The sequence below is a fragment of the Zootoca vivipara genome, chromosome 3 (genome assembly GCF_963506605.1).
Source record: "Zootoca vivipara chromosome 3, rZooViv1.1, whole genome shotgun sequence".
NCBI lineage: Eukaryota > Metazoa > Chordata > Lepidosauria > Squamata > Lacertidae > Zootoca > Zootoca vivipara.
Window position 1 is genome coordinate 120,310,225 of NC_083278.1, and position 17,291 is coordinate 120,327,515.

The window sequence follows — 17,291 nt, forward strand, 5'->3', positions numbered from 1 at the left end:
GGCGTCGGGAGGCGGCGTCGGGGGGCCGGGCTCGGCTTGCTCGCGCCCCTCGTGGCCGCCGCTCGGTCTCCGGCGAGCCCTCCCCCCTGCCGGGAGGGGGAGGAGCAGCCGCCGGAGGACGCCCCTCCCCCTCCCCAGCCCCGCCCCGACGGGGGCCTGCCTCTCCTTCCTTGCGCAAGATGGCGGAGGCAGCGGCGGCTGTCGGGGCGGCGGAGCTGGGCCCGCGCCTGGGCCGGAGGTAGCGGAGGGCTAGGCGAAGCGAGCGGCCATGCACTTCTCCATCCCCGAGACCGAGAGCCGCGCCGCGGACGGCGCCAACGCCGCCTATGTGGTGCGTGGCTGGACGGGGCAGGAGGAGGAGGAGGGCGCCCCCCGGGAGGGAGGGAGGGAGGGAAACGCCGACGCCCCCCGGAGAGGACCGGACATCCCGCTCTTCCCGTCCCCCCCAGCCGCTCGCGGGAGCCGCCACCGCCTGTCTGGGTGTCCGCTTGGGCCCCGACGGGACGGCCTCTGCTGCCGGGCTGGCCGGTGGCCCTCTTCTCTTTCCCGGTCGCGCTGCCCGGGGAAGTAGCGGGACAAGGGCTCCTCCGCGGCTCAGGCTCCGTCTGCCCCCCCCCAAGCAAAGCCAGGCCGGAGGGCCTTAGTGTGGGGCCTCCCGTCCTGCGCCGCTTACCGGGGCAGAGTCACGCCAGTGCCGCCCGCCTCCTCCCCTCCCCGATCCATTTCCAAGCGGGACCCCCTTCGGAGGAGGAGGAGGAAGGCCCATCGGGCTGCCAGCCTGGGGTGCGTGCCAGCTGCGCCAAGCGGCCCCTTGGCTTGGGCCTTCTGCTCCTGCTGCGGGGGCCACGGACTTTCCTGCTCCGGCCCTTCGAAGCCTCCTTCCAGAGGAGAAGAAGGTGGGGGAGGGGTTCAGGGCCCCCTTCACTTGCCCCGCCACATCCCGACTGTCCTTGGGGTGAGGCCCGCTTGGCCCCCCGACGTGCCCCCCCTTCTCTCCCCTAGAGATCAACTGGAAAGGTTCCAAGAACTCAGGGCAGGAAGGAGATTAATGATAATTTCTTCAAACCGTTTAAAGCAGGCATCCCCAGACTTCGGCCCTCCAGATGTTTTGGACTACAGTCCCCATCATCCCTGACCACGGGTCCTCTTAGCTAGGGATCATGGGAGTTGTAGGCCAAAACATCTGGAGGGCCGCAGTTTGGGGATGCCTGGTTTAAAGCTTCCAAGTCATGAGACCAATTCCAGTTAGAACAATTTTCCAATACAGGACAAGGCCTTGTTTCCTCTATTCTTCATCAGCTCTAGTTTCATGGTCAAAGTGTGCCAATTGCGTTTGCCTTACCTGGCCTCACCTTTCTCTCACCTGCCAGGCCTACAACATCCATGTCAACGGGGTCTTGCACTGCCAGGTGCGCTACAGCCAGCTGCTGGGCCTGCATGAACAGGTAGGGGGGTGCATGGCAGGGGGGTTGGGCTGGATGACCCTTGGGGGTCCCTTCCAACAGACTGCATGCACAGGCCAAGGGGTGTTGGCTGGGTGCTTCCCCCCCAATTGGGGTGTGGGGGTCTGGCCCCTTCTTCTGAAGTCGGGCTGGGGGCTGACACGCTCTCCCTCCTTGCAGCTCAGGAAGGAGTATGGGGCCAACGTTGTGCCCGCCTTCCCCCCGAAGAAGATCTTTACCCTCACCCCGGTGGAGGTGGAGCAGCGGCGGGAGCAGCTAGAGAAATACATGCAGGCAGGTGAGTCCCTGGGAAGGGGGGGGCTTGGGGGGTCCTGGGGAGGGGGAGCCTGGCCAGGAGCCCCCCAGGCTGATGGCTCCCCTTCTTTCTCTCCTCCTGCCCCACAGTGCGCCAGGACCCCTTGCTGGGAGGCAGCGAGATCTTCAACAGCTTCCTGCGCAAGGCTCAGCAGGTGAGGGGGGGCAGGGGAGGCGGGGGGAGGGGCCCGGTGGGCGAAGGGCCAGCCGCTGACCCTCTTTGTGCCCCCCCCAGGAGACCCAGCAGATCCCCACAGAGGAGGTGCAGCTGGAGGTGCTGCTGTCCAACGGACAGACGGTCAAGGTCAACCTCCTCACCTCGGACCAGACGGAGGACCTCCTGGAGGCGAGTCCTTTTGGGAGGGGGAGTGCGATCGACATGTCCAGAAAGGATTTTTTTTTGGGGGGGGCAGGGAGTTTATTAAGAAATCCAAGAGGAAGTTAATGATGTACCAAAGTTAAAACATTAAAGCAGATTGTAAGTTAATGCCTTGAATGTGTTTTCTGCCTTTCTTAAGACGGCAGGTCTTTTTCCCCAGAGAAGGGAGGGAGGGGGAAAGGGGAGGAAGCAGCTGCTTTTGGTGACCCCCCCCCCAATTGCTCCCCATTGTCCGCAGGCCGTGGCCTCCAAGCTGGACCTGCCAGAGGACCTGATAGGCTACTTCCACCTCTTCCTGGTGCGAGAAGCCAAGGACGGGGCCTTTTCCTGTGAGTGTCCTCCCTCCCCCCACCCCACCCCACGCCCACCTGACCTGACCCGCTTGGCAGGATTGGGGAGGGAAAGGAGGGGGAATTTGGGGGGCGGGAAGGAGGGGCAATGGTCTGGGTTCTGGTGCTGCAGCTCTGCCTTGGTTTTGTTCCCAGTCATCCGGAAGCTGCAGGAGTTTGAGCTGCCCTACGTGTCGGTCACCAGCCTCCGCAACCCCGAGTACAAGATCCTTTTGCGCAAGAGGTGAGGGGGCTGCTGCTGCCACGGGGGGGGGGACCCCAGAGGCCAGACCCCCAGGCAGTGCAGTCCCTCGAATGCAGGCTTCCTCAGACTCAGCCCTCCAGATGTTTTGAGACTACAATTCCCATCATCCCTGATCACTGGTCCTGCTAGCTAGGGATCATGGGAGTTGTAGTCCAAAACATGGCAGGGGGTTGGACTGGATGGCCCTTGTGGTCTCTTCCAACTCTATGATTCTATTCTAACATCTGGAGGGCCCAGTTGGAGGAAACCTGCTCTAACGGCATCTGCTCCCCCTTCTCCCCATAGCTACTGGGACTCTGCCTTCGACGATGACGTGATGGAGCAGCGGGTGGGGCTGAACCTGCTCTACGCCCAGGTGAGCGCCGGGACCCTGGCTGGGCTACGGGGTTCAACTAGATGACCCTCGGTGTCCCCTCAAACTCTATACAGCTCCAAGATTCCTCTCCTGTCCCCTTCCAGACGGTGGCCGACATCGAGAGGGGCTGGATCCTGGCAAACAAAGAGCAGCATCGCCAGCTGAAGTCCCTGCAGGAGAAAGTCTCCAAAAAGGAGGTTGGTTGGGACCCTGCATTGGTTGGGCGCTGCCAGCCCCCAGCTCCTCTGTTTGGAGGGCTCCAACACTGCCTACGATTCCTGGGTTTTGGAGGGTTGGACTGGAGGACCCTTTAGTACCCCCTCCAACAGAGATTCCCACTCTTTTTTTCCTTGCCGCAGTTCATCCGCCTGGCGCAGACCCTCAAGTATTACGGCTATCTCAAGTTTGACCCCTGTGTGACGGACTTCCCCGAGAAGGGCTGCCACGTCATTGTGGGTGCCGGGAACAGCGAGCTGAACTTCCAGGTCAAGCTGCCCAACGACCAGATCAAGGAGGGCAGCTTCAAAGTGACGCGCATGCGCTGCTGGAGGGTCACATCCTCAGTGAGTGATGCGCAGGGAGCCCCTTTCAATTGCCCCTAGTCCTGTGCCCGTCTGGCCGATTGGGCAGGTGGCTGCCTCTCGGCCCGCTTTCTCCCCTGGCAATTTGTGGGTGTGTCGTCCCCCCCCCCTCAAGCGCAGAAAGGCTTCACACACACACCCCTGCTCCTTTCCAGGTCCCCGTGCATAACGGGACGTCTGGCCCAGCAGGCAGCAAGTCGGAGGTGAAACTGGAGTTGGCCTTTGAGTACCTGATGAGCAAAGACCGCCTACAATGGGTCGCCATCACCAGCCCCCAGGTAGGCCTAGCAGTGAGGCGGGAGGGTTTGGCCCTGGGGGGCAGCTGCATCCGTCCACACTGGGACCCCCTTGCCCTGCCCCATACCCGCTTCCGCCCTCGAGAGCACGCCTGCCCAATAACACACTCCAAACACTTCTTGAGAAATGCAAACCGGATTTTATTCTAGTCTGACTCACAGCCCCAAAAATATGGCGCAAGAGGCTGGACTTCCTGCCTGAGGTCAGCAAAACCGGGGCTCTTGCTGGGGGGGGGGGCGGGGGCAGCGTGGCACATGGGACTAACATCACAAGATCTCTCCGTGTCGTTCCCCCCCCCCCGCAGGCGATAATGCTGAGCATCTGTTTGCAGTCGATGGTGGACGAGCTGATGGTCAAGAAGTCTGGGGGCAGCATCCGCAAGGTGAGGCTCTGGGCCCCCAGCAGACCTGGGGGGGCAGGGCGGGGGGCAGCAATCTTGCTCTGCTTTCCCGGTTGTCCCAATTAGAGTGGGGCTGAAACAGGACCACCCTGTTTCTGAGGAGCACGAGATTCACCTACTTCGCTGTCATTCCCCCCCCCCCACAAGCTGTTTCGCCGGCGAACCAACGGTGCCCTGCAGCGCTCCGACAGCCAGCAAGCTGTGAAGTCCCCCCCTCTCCTGGTAAGAAGCCCCTAACCCCGCTAGACCCCTGCCCCAGCTTGCCCGTGGGGGGGCTTGGTCTCCTCTGACATGTCTGCCTGTCCCAGCAGGATTCGCCCGATGCCAGCCGGGACTCCCTCACGAAGGTTGCGGTGAGTAGCGCCTCCCTTTGCCTCTCCCTCGATCCCTGACTTGTGGAAGGAGACCCCAGGGGTCATCTAGCCCCAGCTCCAAGGGGCTGCCTGTTCTCACTCTCCCCCCTCATCCTTCCTTCCCCAGAGCAAGCTCAGCTCGGTCAGCCTGAGAGCCATCAGCCATTCCAGCTCCGCCACGGACATCGGGGCGAACGATTTTCATGGCAACTACGCCTTCGAGGGCATCGGCGACGAGGACCTGTAGGCAGCCTGCCCCACCCCCCACCCCCCGCGTGGAATGTACGACCTCCCGGGTTGACCTCGATGTGCCTCGACCCCAGCCGGCTCCACACACCCCACCTCGCCAGGGGGTGGGGTTGCCGGCTGGCGGCTTCAGCTCCATACGCGCCAAATTAGGATAGAGTGGACATTTTGCACAGCGATCCGACGCAGCTCTGGCGCTGGCCAATAGACTTCTGTGTAACTGCTAGGCTTGTAATCTCCTTGTTTAATCTCCCTGCTGTTTACAGATGAACACGAACGAATGTTTGTGGCAATGATTAAATAGATCATGATTGGGAAGTCCTGTCTGCGTCTCCTCCTGCCTTACGCAACACAAAGGAATACAGAGAGAGGAAGAAACAGCTCGCCAAACGCTCTGCAATTCTATGGAGCTTGGCAAAGACCAGATGTAAAAATTGGGCATTTATATTCCACCAAGGGTCTGGTTTCTTTTAAATGACAGCCTTTCCTTAAAATATGCAATACCATGTTCAAGGGCGATACAGGATGTCCCAAAACCAAAGTCCCGCCCAATATTCCTCCTTTCAATAAACAGAAAATAATCGCTACAAGTAAATTTGTTTCTAAACGATAATCCACATCCCTGGGAGTGTTGTACAGTCATACCTCGGTTTGCGACTGCTTCAGTTTCCGACCACCGCGGACCCGGAAGTGTTTACATCCGGCTTCCGCGGCGCTCGGATGCACAGGAGCGATCTGTGCAGCACGCGCAGAAGCGCTCTATCGGTGCTTTGCGCACGCTCAGAAGCGTGCATCGTGGAGCGACCGATTCAGGGAGTGACCGGCTCCCCGGAACAGATTGTGGCCGCAAACCTAGGTATGGCCATAGTGTTCTTCTCAATCGCTCCAACCGCAGTGGCAGCTGGGCCACTTGGTGGAATAAAAATGCCCAAGTTTTATGTCTGGTCTTTGCAGAGTTCGATAGATTTGCAGAGAGTTGTGTGAGCCGTGTTTCTCCTGCTTCACCCAGAAAGGGTTTACGGGGGAGAGGGGGGAGCCACCTCCCAGCAATGCCAGTTGCCGCCTGTGAGTTTCGGTTCTGCTGCTCTCCCCCAGCCAAAATAAAGCAAGATAAGAAAACAGTTTAATGCATTAATACACGATATAAATTACACAGATTCAAGCAGCAACCACAGTTAAAAGGGGCTGGGGAGGAGGCACAGAGAGGACAGAAAAGCACCAAGAACCGCCCTCAGTCGGAGTTTTTTTTTGGGGGGGGGAGTGTTCTGCTGCCCCACAGATACAATCTTTTCCAGGTGACGTGAAAAGGGCCCAATCCTCAGGAGCAGGCAGTGCCCAGCTGCGTTTTGGCCAAGGAGGTCCCAGTGGTCCGCTGCTGGCACAAACTCCACTCCCCCCCCCGAAAGGTCCCTACAGCTGCTTCCCCCAGTCTTGGGGGGGTTGTTTGGCGAGTGGAAGAGGCCCCCTCTTCCTCCTCCTGCAGTCTGAGCCTATTCCTATGCAGAGGCACCCAGAGAGGAGGCTGGGGCCTTGGTGTGGCGGGTGCCCGCGGTCTCCCCCCGCTGACCCTCAAGGCAGGCTGCTGTCCAGGCTGGGGCCCCCCTCCTCCTCGGGCAGGCCCTGGCCGTGCACCTTCTGGTGACGCTTGTAGTTGTCCCAGTGGCCAGTGGTGTAGGGGCAGATGCGGCACTGGAAGGGCTTCTCGCCCGTGTGCCTCAGCATGTGGCGCTTGAGATTCATACTCTGGTTGCAGGAGTAGGAGCAGAGGCGGCAGCGGAAGGGCTTGTCCCCCGAGTGGATGCGGCCGTGGCGCTTGAGGTTGGCCAGGTTGCCGCAGGCGTAGGGGCACAGCGGGCACTTGTAGGGCTTCTCTCCCGTGTGCACCCGCTGGTGGCGCTTGAGGTTGTCAAGGTGGGCCGAGGCGTAGGGACAGAGGGCACAGGCGAAGGGCTTCTCCCCACTGTGCGTCTTCATGTGCCGCGCCAGGTGGTTGGGGTAGGTGGTGACGAAGGGGCACAGCTGGCACGAGAAGCCCTTGGGTGACGAGGGCTCGGCCCCCAGCACCGCCAGGCTGCAGCGCCCACACACCGGCTCGCCCAGGCCCTCGTCCGCCTCCAGGACTAGTCCGCACGCCCGGCACGTGAAGGGGAAGAGCAGCTCCGGGAGGACGGCCGTAGAGTCCTCGGACCTCAGGAACGGGGAGCCTGGGGCCAAGAGCGGAGGCTCTGCGGAGGAGAAAGAGCAGTGAGTGGGGCAAAGGGGGCTGGGCGAGGGAACCCCTGCAGCCCAAAACGTGAACCACGTTCTGCGCTCCCGCACGCAGCGTCCACCTAGAGCCCCCCTTTCCTCTTATCTGCTCCAGTTGGTTCCCACACGGCTGGACTCTGCCGACCCCGTAGAGGTTAGGCTGAAGATCCCTTCCAATAAGGAGGCCACAATCTTGGGAAGCAGAAAAAGGAATTTGTTGGTTCCCCACTACTTGCTAGGAATGGCTTTAAATCAGTCATAGAATCCTAGAGTTGGAAGAGACCACAAGGGCCATCCAGTCCAACCCCCTGCCAAGCAGGAAACACCATCAAAACATTCCTGACAGATGGCTGTCAAGCCTCTGCTTAAAGACCTCCAAAGGAGGAGACTCCACCACACTCCTTGGCAGCAAATTCCACTGTCGAACAGCTCTTGCTGTCAGGAAGTTCTTCCTAATGTTTAGGTGGAATCTTCTTTCTTGTAGTTTGAATCCATTGCTCCGTGTCCGCTTCTCTGGAGCAGCAGAAAACAACCTTTCTCCCTCCTCTATGTGACATCCTTTTATATATTTGAACATGGCTATCATATCACCCCTTCACCTTCTCTTCTCCAGGCTAACCATGCCCAGCTCCCTAAGCCGTTCCTCATAAGGCATCGTTTCCAGGCCTTTGACCATTTTGGTTGCCCTCTTCTGGACACGTTCCAGCTTGTCAGTATCCTTCTTGAACTGTGGTGCCCAGAAGTAGACACAGTACTCCAGGTGAGGTCTGACCAGAGCAGAATACAGTGGTACTATTACTTCCCTTGATCTAGATGCTATACTCCTATTGATGCAGCCCAGAATTGCATTGGCTTTTTTAGCTGCTGCATCACACTGTTGACTCATGTCAAGTTTGTGGTCTACCAAGACTCCTAGATCCTTTTCACATGTACTGCTCTCAAGCCAGGTGTCTCCCATCCTGTATTTGTGCCTTTCATTTTTTTCTTTTTTGCCCAAGTGTAGTACTTTACATTTCTCCCTGTTAAAATTCATCTTGTTTGCAAGGGACTTCCCGGGGTCTCCTGGTCCAATCCCTTATGTAGGAATTGCTGCTGCTAAGGAATCGCTGATAGATGGCCAAGCAACCTCTTCCTAATGTGGAGTTGGAATCTCCTCCCTCGTCATTTGAAGCCAAGGCTTCAGATCCTGCCCCCTGGAGCAGCAGAAAATAAGCTGGCTCCATCTTCCAGGGGACAGCATTTCCAGACTTCTCATGGCCAACTGTCAGGAACGCTTTAGTTGAGATTCCTGGACTAGATGACCCTTCCAACTCTACATTGCTAGGATTCATAGAAACATAAGGAAAGCCTGCTGGATCAGGCCAACGGGCTCCTGTACTCGCAGTGGCCAAGAGCCTTCAAACTCTTGCTCTCTTCTCCAGGCTACACGGACCCAACTCCCACAAACATTCCTTATAAGGATGGATTTCCAGACTCCTTCCAGCTTGTCAATATCGTTTCATTCCAAAGCTAAACAGCTCTTACTGTCCGAAAGTTATTCCCAATGTTCAGCCCAATGATTCAAAGGACAAGGAAGGAGATACCCACTAAAGTTTAAGAAGAGCTTCCCGACAGCTGTCTACCAGCTCCATCTGGTACGCAGACTGAGACCCTACCTGCCCACACACTGTCTTGCCAGAGTGCTGCATGCTCTGCTATCTTCTACTTGGACTACTGCAATGCCCTCTACGTGGGGCTACCTTTGATTCGGAAACTACAACTAATCCAGAATGCAGCAGCAAGACTGGTGACTGGGAGCGGCCGCCAGGACCATATAACACCAGTCCTAAAGTATCTTACATTGGCTCCTGGTATGTTTCCAAGCACAATTCAAAGTGTTGGTGCTTGACCTAAGTGGCCTCGGCCCTGTATACCTGAAGGAGCGTCTCCACCCCCAGACACTGAGGTCTTTGCCGAGGGCCTCCTGGCAGTTCCCTCCCTGCGAGAAGTGAGGTTGCAGGGAACCAGACAAAGGGCCTTCTTGGTAGTGTCACCCGCCCTGTGGAATGCCCTCCCATCAGATGTCAAGGAAATAAACAACTATCTGACTTTTAGAAGACATCTGAGGGCAGCCCTGTTTAGGGAAGTTTTTTATGTTTTATCGTGTTTTCAATATTTTGTTGGGAGCAGCCCAGAGTGGCTGGGGAAACCCAAGCAGACGGGTGGGGTATAAACAATAAAATCATTATTATTATTTATTATTATTATTATTGTTGACAGTAAGAGCTGTGGAACCAGCTCATTAATAAGGGTGAGGACTGGAGGGTGCTCACTGGAGGTTGCTAAGCAGCTGTTGGGTGGCTATCTGTCCGGAAGTCTTTCTGCATTGCAAGGGGTTGGACCCCCACCCCCGCCCTGCCCCACATACCTGTCTCCTGCTCTGCAGTCGCTGGGCCCTCCATCTCCGCCTCCGACTCCCCCTGCGCCCCGGGGCTGTGGCGCTGCAGGGGGTTGCCCCGGGCACATCGGCAGGTGCAGGAGCCGCAGCGCAGCGGGCGCTCCTGGCCATGGACCCGCTGGTGCCTCTTGAGGTTGCCGAGGCTGCTGCAGGCAAAGGGGCAGGTGGGGCATCGGTAGGGCTTCTCTCCCGTGTGGGTGCGCAGGTGGCGTGTCAGGTTGACCAGCTGGGCTGAGGCGTAGGGGCAGTGCGGGCAGCGGTAGGGCTTCTCCCCATTGTGGGTCTTCATGTGGCGCTTGAGGTGGCTGGAGTAGTGCGAGGCAAAGGGGCACAGCTGGCAGGAGAAGACCACCCGCCCCTTGGCGGAACCTTCTTCCTCCTCCTCCTCCTCCTCCTCCAGCTCTTCCTCCTCGGGCAGGCAGCAGGCGGCAGAGGCGGGCGCAGGCAGGCCGCAGTGCTGGCAAGCCCGGCCGGGCCCCTCGCCATTGTCCTGGGCCTGGCACAGTGGCGGGAACTCCTCATCACTCAGCACGTAGGACGAGAGTCCGGGCGTCCCCCCGAGGGAGTCTGTGGCACACAAGGAGGGGGCATCAGGGGGGCAGCGGGGGGCATCCTCACCTCCGCCAGTCCCTTTCCTGCTGGCACAACAGGGGGTTACCACAGTGGGGGGGGGAGCGATCCCTAACCCTTTTCTGGCAGCCCTGGGGGAGCCCTTCCTCTGCCTGCAGCCCCCCTGCCCATCCGCCCCTCCCCCCATAGCTGTCAAGTTCTCCCTTTTTTTTTAAGGGAAATTCCCTTCTGCTGAATAGGCTTCCTCGCGAAAAAAGGGAAAACTTGACAGGTCTGATTCCGCGCTGCGCTCCGACCCTCCCGGCTGCCTCTGCCCGCCGCCCGCTTCCCGCCGCACCTTCCGAGTCCTTCTCGAAGGCCAGGCTGGCGGCGGCGCCGCTCTCCTCCTCGTCGTCCTCGTCCTCCAGCTCCAGCTCGTGTTCCGAGAGGAAGGCGCCCGGCGGAGCCAGGCCCTCCTCGCCCGGAGGATCGACCGCCGTGCCCGCCGCGTCCACTGCAAGAGACCGAGACGGGGAGGGGCGGACGGGGCGATCCGGTCAGAGACGGGCGCGGCGGTCCCGGGCAGCCCCGCCCCCGCCCCAACCCGGAAAAGGACCCCCACACGCCCCCCGCCACCCACACGCCCCCCGCCACCCACACGCCCCCCCCCCGCCGCCCGGTCCAAGCGGCGAGTCCGTATCGGCGGAAGAGGCTCCCTTTACCCGCCCCGGAGGGACCCGGACGGGGCCCCCGCCTCCCCACGCGGCCCGCCGCCCCCGATCCCGGCCCGCGCTGACCTTTGACGGGCTGCGGGTGGCGCTGCTTCCGGCGGGGCATCTTGCCCGGCCGAGGCGGCGGCGGCGGGGCTCGCGGGGCGGCGACGGGCGGCTCCAGCCCTGGGCGCCTCCCGCTCGCCGGGCCTCTCGGCGCCGCTGCTACGGGGCCGCCCCGCCTCTTCCTCCGCGACGCCCCGCCTCTCTCCCCCGCCGCTCCCGCTCCCGCCCCGCCTCCTCCCGCCCATCCGCGGGGCGGGCGGCCAGACACGCGCGCGCTTCCGGTTCCGCTCACGTCGCGCGGCATGACGGGAAGCGGAGCCCCTGCCCTCGCGAGAGCCAGGCCGGAAGCGGCGAGAGCGCAGACTCCGCGCCGAGGGGAGAGGAGTCCTGGGGCGTCGGCTTCCGGCCTCCGGCCCCCGGGGCGAGGCGCGGGCCGGACTTGACAGCCGCTCTTGCTGCTCGCCCGCCTCTTGCCGCGGCGCAGGCCGGGCGGAGAAGGAGGTCGGGAGATGCGGGGCTGCCCGACGGGGAAGGCGGAAGATGCTCCGCCATGAAACCTCGGAGAGAGAGAGAGAGAGAGAACCACGTGGAGGGAAGGCGGAAGAGAAAGGGGATCCATAGGGGATCAGCAATGGGGCACTTTCCATTTGCCCAAGGGGAGCGACTGCCTGGCGCCTGGTCCTCACCAACAGGGGGAAGTTCTGGGCACCTTGGGAGGAAGTCTTGGGGTACACAAGAGCCCTTGTAGAGTCGTAGAATCCTAGAGTTGGAAGAGACCACAAGGGCCATCCAGTCCAACCCCCTGCCGAGCAGGAAACACCATCAAAGCATTCCTGACATATGCCTGTCAAGCCTCTGCTTAAAGACCTCCCAAGAAGGAGACTCCACCACACTCCTTGGGAGCAAATTCCACTGTCGAACAGCTCTTACTGTCAGGAAGTTCTTCCTAATGTTGAGGTGGAATCTTCTTTCTTGTAGTTTGAATCCATTGCTCCGTGTCCGCTTCTCTGGATCAGCAGAAAACAGCCTTTCACCCTCCTCTATATCAGTGTTTCCCAACCTTGTGCCTCCAGCTGTTTTCGGACTACAATTCCCATCATTCCTGACCACTGGTCTTGCTAGCTAGGGATGATGGGAGTTGTAGTCCCAAAATATCTGGAGGCACTAGGTTGGGAAACACTGCTCTATATGACATCCTTTTACATATTTGAACATGGCTATCATATCACCCCTTAATCTTATCTTCTCCAGGCTAAACATACCCAGCTCCCTAAGCCGTTCCTCATAAGGCATCGTTTCCAGGCCTTTGTAGGTTCTCCATCGGTACGCGAAAATAACAGAGGCCAACCAGAGAATTTTGAGAAGCAAAACAGCTAGTAAGCCTGATCTTTATTGAACTGTTGCAACAGGGTGCTCCCCTCACAAGAAGGAGGAAGACCCAGAACAAAGGTGTGCCTGCCCTTATATAGACATTTTGAAATTCCCTCCCCCCCCCAAGCAAATCTATGGCTGTTTTATTATGATGGGATGATGGGAATTGTAGTCCCAAACATCTGGAGGGCTGGCGTTTGCCTATGCCTGTTTTTTAGCTTGTAACTCTACAAGGAAGGACCACCTGGGGTTTAATTCACTATAGGTCAGCTGCTCTGCTAGCCTTTTGGGGCTGACTCCAAGTGCTGACAGGACCCAGATGGCGCTGTGGGTTAAACCACAGAATCTAGGGCTTGCTGATCAGAAGGTTGGCGGTTCGAATCCCTGCAACGGGGTGAGCTCCCGTTGCTCGGTCCCAGCTCCTGCCAACCTAGCAGTTTGAAAGCATGTCAAAGTGCAAGTAGATAAATAGGTACTGCTCCAGCGGGAAAGTAAACGGCGTTTCCGTGCGCTGCTCTGGTTCACCAGAAGCAGCTTTCTCATGCTGGCCACATGACCCGGAAGCTGTCTGCAGACAAACGCCGGCTCCCTCGGCCTATAGAGCGAGATGAGCGCCGCAACCCCAGAGTCGGACACGACTGGACCTAATGGTCAGGGGGCCCTTCACCTTTTTACCAAGTGCTGGCAGGGCATTTAAAGTTCAAATCCAGGCGGGGCAACCCCAGCTTCCCCGAAGAACCCGCCCCAGTTGGACGGCAGATCCAAGAGACGACCCTTTTCTTTGGCTCTCGCGAGAGCCTCTGCCAAGGAGAGTCCGAAGCGGAGGAGCCGCGCTCCGAGCCAGAGAGCCCCGTCTATGCTCTTATCACTCTACCCTCTTCTATCTCCTCCACCCGCGCATGCGCAGGAATCCGGAAGCAAGGGAGGCGGAGCTAAAGCAGCCATGGATCAGCTCCTCGGTGACGTCGTCATGTGGGGCAGGGAGTGGTGTGGGACCCGCGTTGAGGGTGGGGGGGGAAGAAGGCAGGGCTCCTGCTGTCCCCTTAAATGGGGGGATGGGTCTGCAGGGGGGCTTTGCATGCCCCCTGCCTCCTCCTGCACAGCTCCGCCCCCTTTTGGCCCCTTTGATGCTGAGAGCACAGAGGTAAAGCATGGAGTCGCCAATCTCATTCTTCGTGGAAGGACCTTCCAGGTCTTCTCTCCCAGGGCAGAAGGGAGAATTCCCCATAAAGAGAAATGGAGACATCTGCGGTTTCAGCGGAGCTGAGAGAGTCTCCATCCTGAAACAATGAGAGCCGTGAAGACATGGCAATCTGCTCTTTCTAACCCAGACCTAGAATCATAGAATCGTAGAGTTGGAAGAGACCACAAGGGCCATCCAGGCCAACCCCCTGCCAAGCAGGAAACACCATCAAAGCATTATTGACATATGCCTGTCAAGCCTCTGCTTAAAGACCTCCAAAGAAGGAGACTCCACCACACTCCTTGGCAGCAAATTCCATTGCCGAACAGCTCTTACTGTCAGGAAGTTCTTCCTAATGTTGAGGTGGAATCTTCTTTCTTGTAGTTGGAATCCATTGCTCCGTGTCCGCTTCTCTGGAGCAGCAGAAAACAACCTTTCTCCCTCCTCTATATGATATCCTTTTATATATTTGAACATGGCTATCATATCACCCCTTAACCTTCTCTTCTCCAGGCTAAGGAGTGCCAGGGCTCTGGCAGCACTGGAGAGCCCCTGCTCCATAGGCAGGAAGAGAGAGAGGCGGAAAGAGTGGACAGGAATAGGGCAGACAGAGAAGGAAAGGGAGGCACTTCTCAGTTCCAAGGCTTTTATGCTGGTCGAAAACGTGGAAGGATTTAGTGCAGGAATCTGACTCGAGCGGGTAGACATGAGATGAGCAATCCGTTACACTGTAAATAATGTGCACCAATAAAAACGTCTGAAAGACAAGCATGTGGACGGTCGTTACTCAAGAGTAGTCACAACAAACCCTGACAGTGAGGGTGCGGGAGAATCACGGGCAATGCTCTGGCCCTGCAGAACTGGCCATCTTACGCTGGTGTAACATCAGCAGAGAAAAAAATATACAATTTGCACTTCAAGCCAAAACATATTTATTCAGAAGTAAGCCCATTCAGATCAGTGGGACTTGCTCCCTAGTAAGTGGGCATAAGATTGCAGCCTTTAGATGGGATCCTGCACGCTCCCAGCACAACAGTGGAAGGGAACAATCCGCCTGCAGTTTGAAACCCCTTTGGAGCTCCCACACCTAGGCCAATGAGAAAGCACCGTGCTTTTGACTGGGGGACACAAAGAGAAGGCGCGGCAGATAGTGAAGCTGAGTCCCCAGAGAAGCCGCCTCCAGACGGACCCCAGGAGCATCCCTTGGCCAGACCCAGCAAGGGATGGAGAAGAACAGCAACAAGCCAAAAAGGAAACTGCACACCTCAGGAGCCTCAGCCAGGCATCTTCTGCCCAAAATATACCCCATAGTTTTAAGAAGCATTGTCATAACAATTGTGGGCTCCCTTCCTCAAACCCTCCAAGCTTCCAGGGTACTTATGGGACTCCCCGGATTTCCTTGATGGTGCTACATTTAGCCCCCAAACACTTCTGCTTTATATTAAGCAGCCCACAAATAAAAACAGCTTTGGAGGAAAACAAGCATTGTCAGGTGTGTCGGAGGATCTGCAGCCAAATCACAGAGTGCATGATAGCTAGATAGTCACATATCCTCTAAACTTTTGTGGCAGTAAGGGAAACAATATAAAAATAATCTCTCCTTCTTCCTGTCACTACACACCCTTTTCCCTATCTGTGCTCTTCTTCAGAAAGCAATCTCCAGTTTCAACTGGACAATGGGTATTTGTTTAAGGATTCCTGCCTGCCTGAATCCCATCACTTTATATGTTGAATCCTGGCAAGACTTTGATGTGAGTAAGACAGTGATCCCTCACTGCTGTCCAAGGGTGAAGGAAGGGCTGTTTGTCCTGTCCTCTACTGAAGTCAAGTGGCTGGAGGGTGGAGCATGGTACCGTAGGCAGGGAGAAGCAGCAGAGGAACAGCAGCAGCTGCACCCAAGGGAACCTTTGGGGATGAAAGGGGTCCCCAGAAGAATGGGGTCTTCACACACTCCCCTCTTGGAGGCTGCTTTGCTTCAGAGGTGATGCCCCATCACACACTGATTATTGCATCCCGGGTCTCGCCATTGATTCCTAAGGGAATTTCGTACAACAACCTTGGGGGAGAGAGAGGAAGTGCAGAGGGCCTGCTCTTGTAGCATACGGTAGATATCACCATCATGTAACGGAGGAGGTGGAAAGTCAGGTCGATGGAGAGCGGCGGGTCGCGGTGCTTCGGGCGCTCGGCCAGGCGGCGGCGCAGCAGCTCCACGTCGTGGCCCGAGCGCGGCAGCGAGCGCACCAGCAGGGCAGGGCCACCCCGTCGGGCCCCGGAGCCGGCAGCGGGGGTGGGAGGGGCCAGGCGGCGGCAGCGGCGGCACGGTCCTCCCCTAGGAGCAGCAGCCGCAGCCGCAGGCTCAAGTCGCTCTCGGCGCTGCCGTCGAGGACCGGCGCTGGCCTGACTCCGAGAGCCGCATGTGACACCAGCAGGAGCGAGGCCACGAGGATGGGCAGCTGCGCCCGCCTCGTGCTGGGGTGGTCCAGGCCTAGAAGGGGAGAGGAACAGAACATCATGAGAACCCTGGAGTCGCCGGATCAGGCCGAAGGGGGCCCGTCGGGGCCCGCAGCCGTTTCTCGCAGCGAGCAGCCGGAGAGCGCGAGGCAGAGGCTGAAGCAGCCACGACGCCCACCTGTAGAGCAGCTCATCACCCCCCCCCACTGCCCCGTCCCTCCTTCAGCTCTTCGCCCCTCATGTTCCCCGGGCAAACTCTAGGGCAGAGAGGACTGCGCCCTCACCCAAGTCCCTCACCAGCCATCTCTCAGCCGCTCCTGGTGTCCGATGCCAACAGGGGGCGACACGGGGCAGGCGGGCCCCGGACCAGGCTCCCTCCTCAGGAAATATCTATCTTCCTCTCTTCTTCTTCCTCCTCCTCATCTTCTTCCTCTTCTTCTTCTTCCTCTTCTTCTTCTCTCTCTCACCTTCCTCTCTCTCTCACCACGGTGTCCTTGCCAAGCCGGGAAGAAGAAGGGTGCGCGGAGCAGCGGGAGGAATCTTTATATAGAGCAGGCCGGGAGATCCATTGACGTCAGCTCGGGACATGGACGGATTGCCGATGGAGCGGGCGGCGGCGGCCCCCGAAGGACCCTCCTGGGACGGGGCGGAGGACTGAGCAGGACTCGCGGGCGGCTCCCCCCGCGGGGAAGCGGGCTGGATTCTCGGCGCTTCTGCAGCTGAGCTCAGAGTCCTTCGCCCGCCCCAAGGCTGCGTGCAGGATCCTCTGGACGTTTGTCCTGAACTCCAAGGCACTTGCGCGCCCCGCCGCCCCGCTCCCCGCTTTGCCTTCTCGCCCCCCCGTTACCCCTCCAGGCTCCGGGCTGCCTGACCCAATAAAACCACAGAATGAATGGATTCTAGAGTTGGAAGGGACCCCAAGGGTCATCTAGTCCAACCCCTGCTATGCAGGAATCACAGTTAAAGAATCACTGACAAGTGACTCGGAGAATCATAGAACTAAATAGTTGCAAGGGACCCCGAGGGTCATCTAGCCCAACCCCGTCCAATGCAGGAAGGTGAGGACTGGGTGGAGTTCGGGCTGGGCTGGAAGCATCTGTGTCCAGAAAGGGGAGCAGAAACAAGGCCGCGGGGTCTGTTTCTAGTAAGGGTAAGAAAGTTGAAACTGCAGGCGACACACTGAACCTTCAGACACCACGAAGTCGTAGGCTGTTTCCCTAAGGGATCTGATCATCTGGCAGTGTGTTGGGGAACGCACGAGGATGGGGGGGAGTAGCACCTAGCAGTCGGCGCGTTCAAGGGAGGGTTCCGGGGA

General features: G+C 58.6%; 2 protein-coding genes across 5 annotated transcripts; one reads left to right on the top strand and one right to left on the bottom strand.

Annotated features, from left to right (window-relative positions):
* Positions 1-183: 183 nt before the first annotated feature.
* On the top strand, positions 184-5,280 carry SNX17 (sorting nexin 17). Of its 3 annotated transcripts, none has more exons than XM_060273258.1 (15): positions 184-331; positions 1,371-1,445; positions 1,623-1,740; positions 1,848-1,912; positions 1,993-2,103; positions 2,375-2,465; positions 2,622-2,709; positions 3,016-3,085; positions 3,190-3,282; positions 3,445-3,648; positions 3,822-3,944; positions 4,268-4,345; positions 4,511-4,585; positions 4,672-4,716; positions 4,844-5,280. In XM_060273258.1, the coding sequence occupies exons 1-15, from the start codon at positions 269-271 to the stop codon at positions 4,961-4,963; spliced, it is 1,419 nt and encodes a 472-aa protein (XP_060129241.1). In that variant the 5' UTR covers positions 184-268; the 3' UTR covers positions 4,964-5,280. The 3 variants fall into 3 exon arrangements, with proteins under 3 accessions (XP_060129241.1, XP_060129243.1, XP_060129242.1); XM_060273259.1 differs by having other exon boundaries at positions 185-331; positions 4,675-4,716; XM_060273260.1 differs by lacking the exon at positions 4,511-4,585 and having other exon boundaries at positions 4,675-4,716.
* On the bottom strand, positions 4,080-11,081 carry ZNF513 (zinc finger protein 513). Of its 2 annotated transcripts, none has more exons than XM_035110791.2 (4): positions 10,993-11,081; positions 10,554-10,709; positions 9,617-10,213; positions 4,080-7,187 (listed from the first exon to the last, which is right to left on the bottom strand). In XM_035110791.2, the coding sequence occupies exons 1-4, from the start codon at positions 11,030-11,032 to the stop codon at positions 6,532-6,534; spliced, it is 1,449 nt and encodes a 482-aa protein (XP_034966682.1). In that variant the 5' UTR covers positions 11,033-11,081; the 3' UTR covers positions 4,080-6,531. The 2 variants fall into 2 exon arrangements, with proteins under 2 accessions (XP_034966682.1, XP_060129240.1); XM_060273257.1 differs by having other exon boundaries at positions 6,727-7,401.
* Between the last annotated feature and the right edge of the window lie 6,210 nt (positions 11,082-17,291).

Bases quoted from the DNA above. Each gene is read 5' to 3' on its own strand.
- ZNF513 (XM_035110791.2), bottom strand. From the start codon at position 11,032: ATGCCCCGCCGGAAGCAGCGCCACCCGCAGCCCGTCAAAG. The intron at 10,710-10,992 runs GTCAGCGCGGGC...GGTCTCTTGCAG, and splicing joins CCACCCGCAGCCCGTCAAAG to TGGACGCGGCGGGCACGGCG. The intron at 10,214-10,553 runs GTGCGGCGGGAA...TGTGTGCCACAG, and splicing joins CTTCGAGAAGGACTCGGAAG to ACTCCCTCGGGGGGACGCCC.
- SNX17 (XM_060273258.1), top strand. From the start codon at position 269: ATGCACTTCTCCATCCCCGAGACCGAGAGCCGCGCCGCGGACGGCGCC. The intron at 332-1,370 runs GTGCGTGGCTGG...CTCACCTGCCAG, and splicing joins GCGCCAACGCCGCCTATGTG to GCCTACAACATCCATGTCAA. The intron at 3,283-3,444 runs GTTGGTTGGGAC...TCCTTGCCGCAG, and splicing joins AGAAAGTCTCCAAAAAGGAG to TTCATCCGCCTGGCGCAGAC.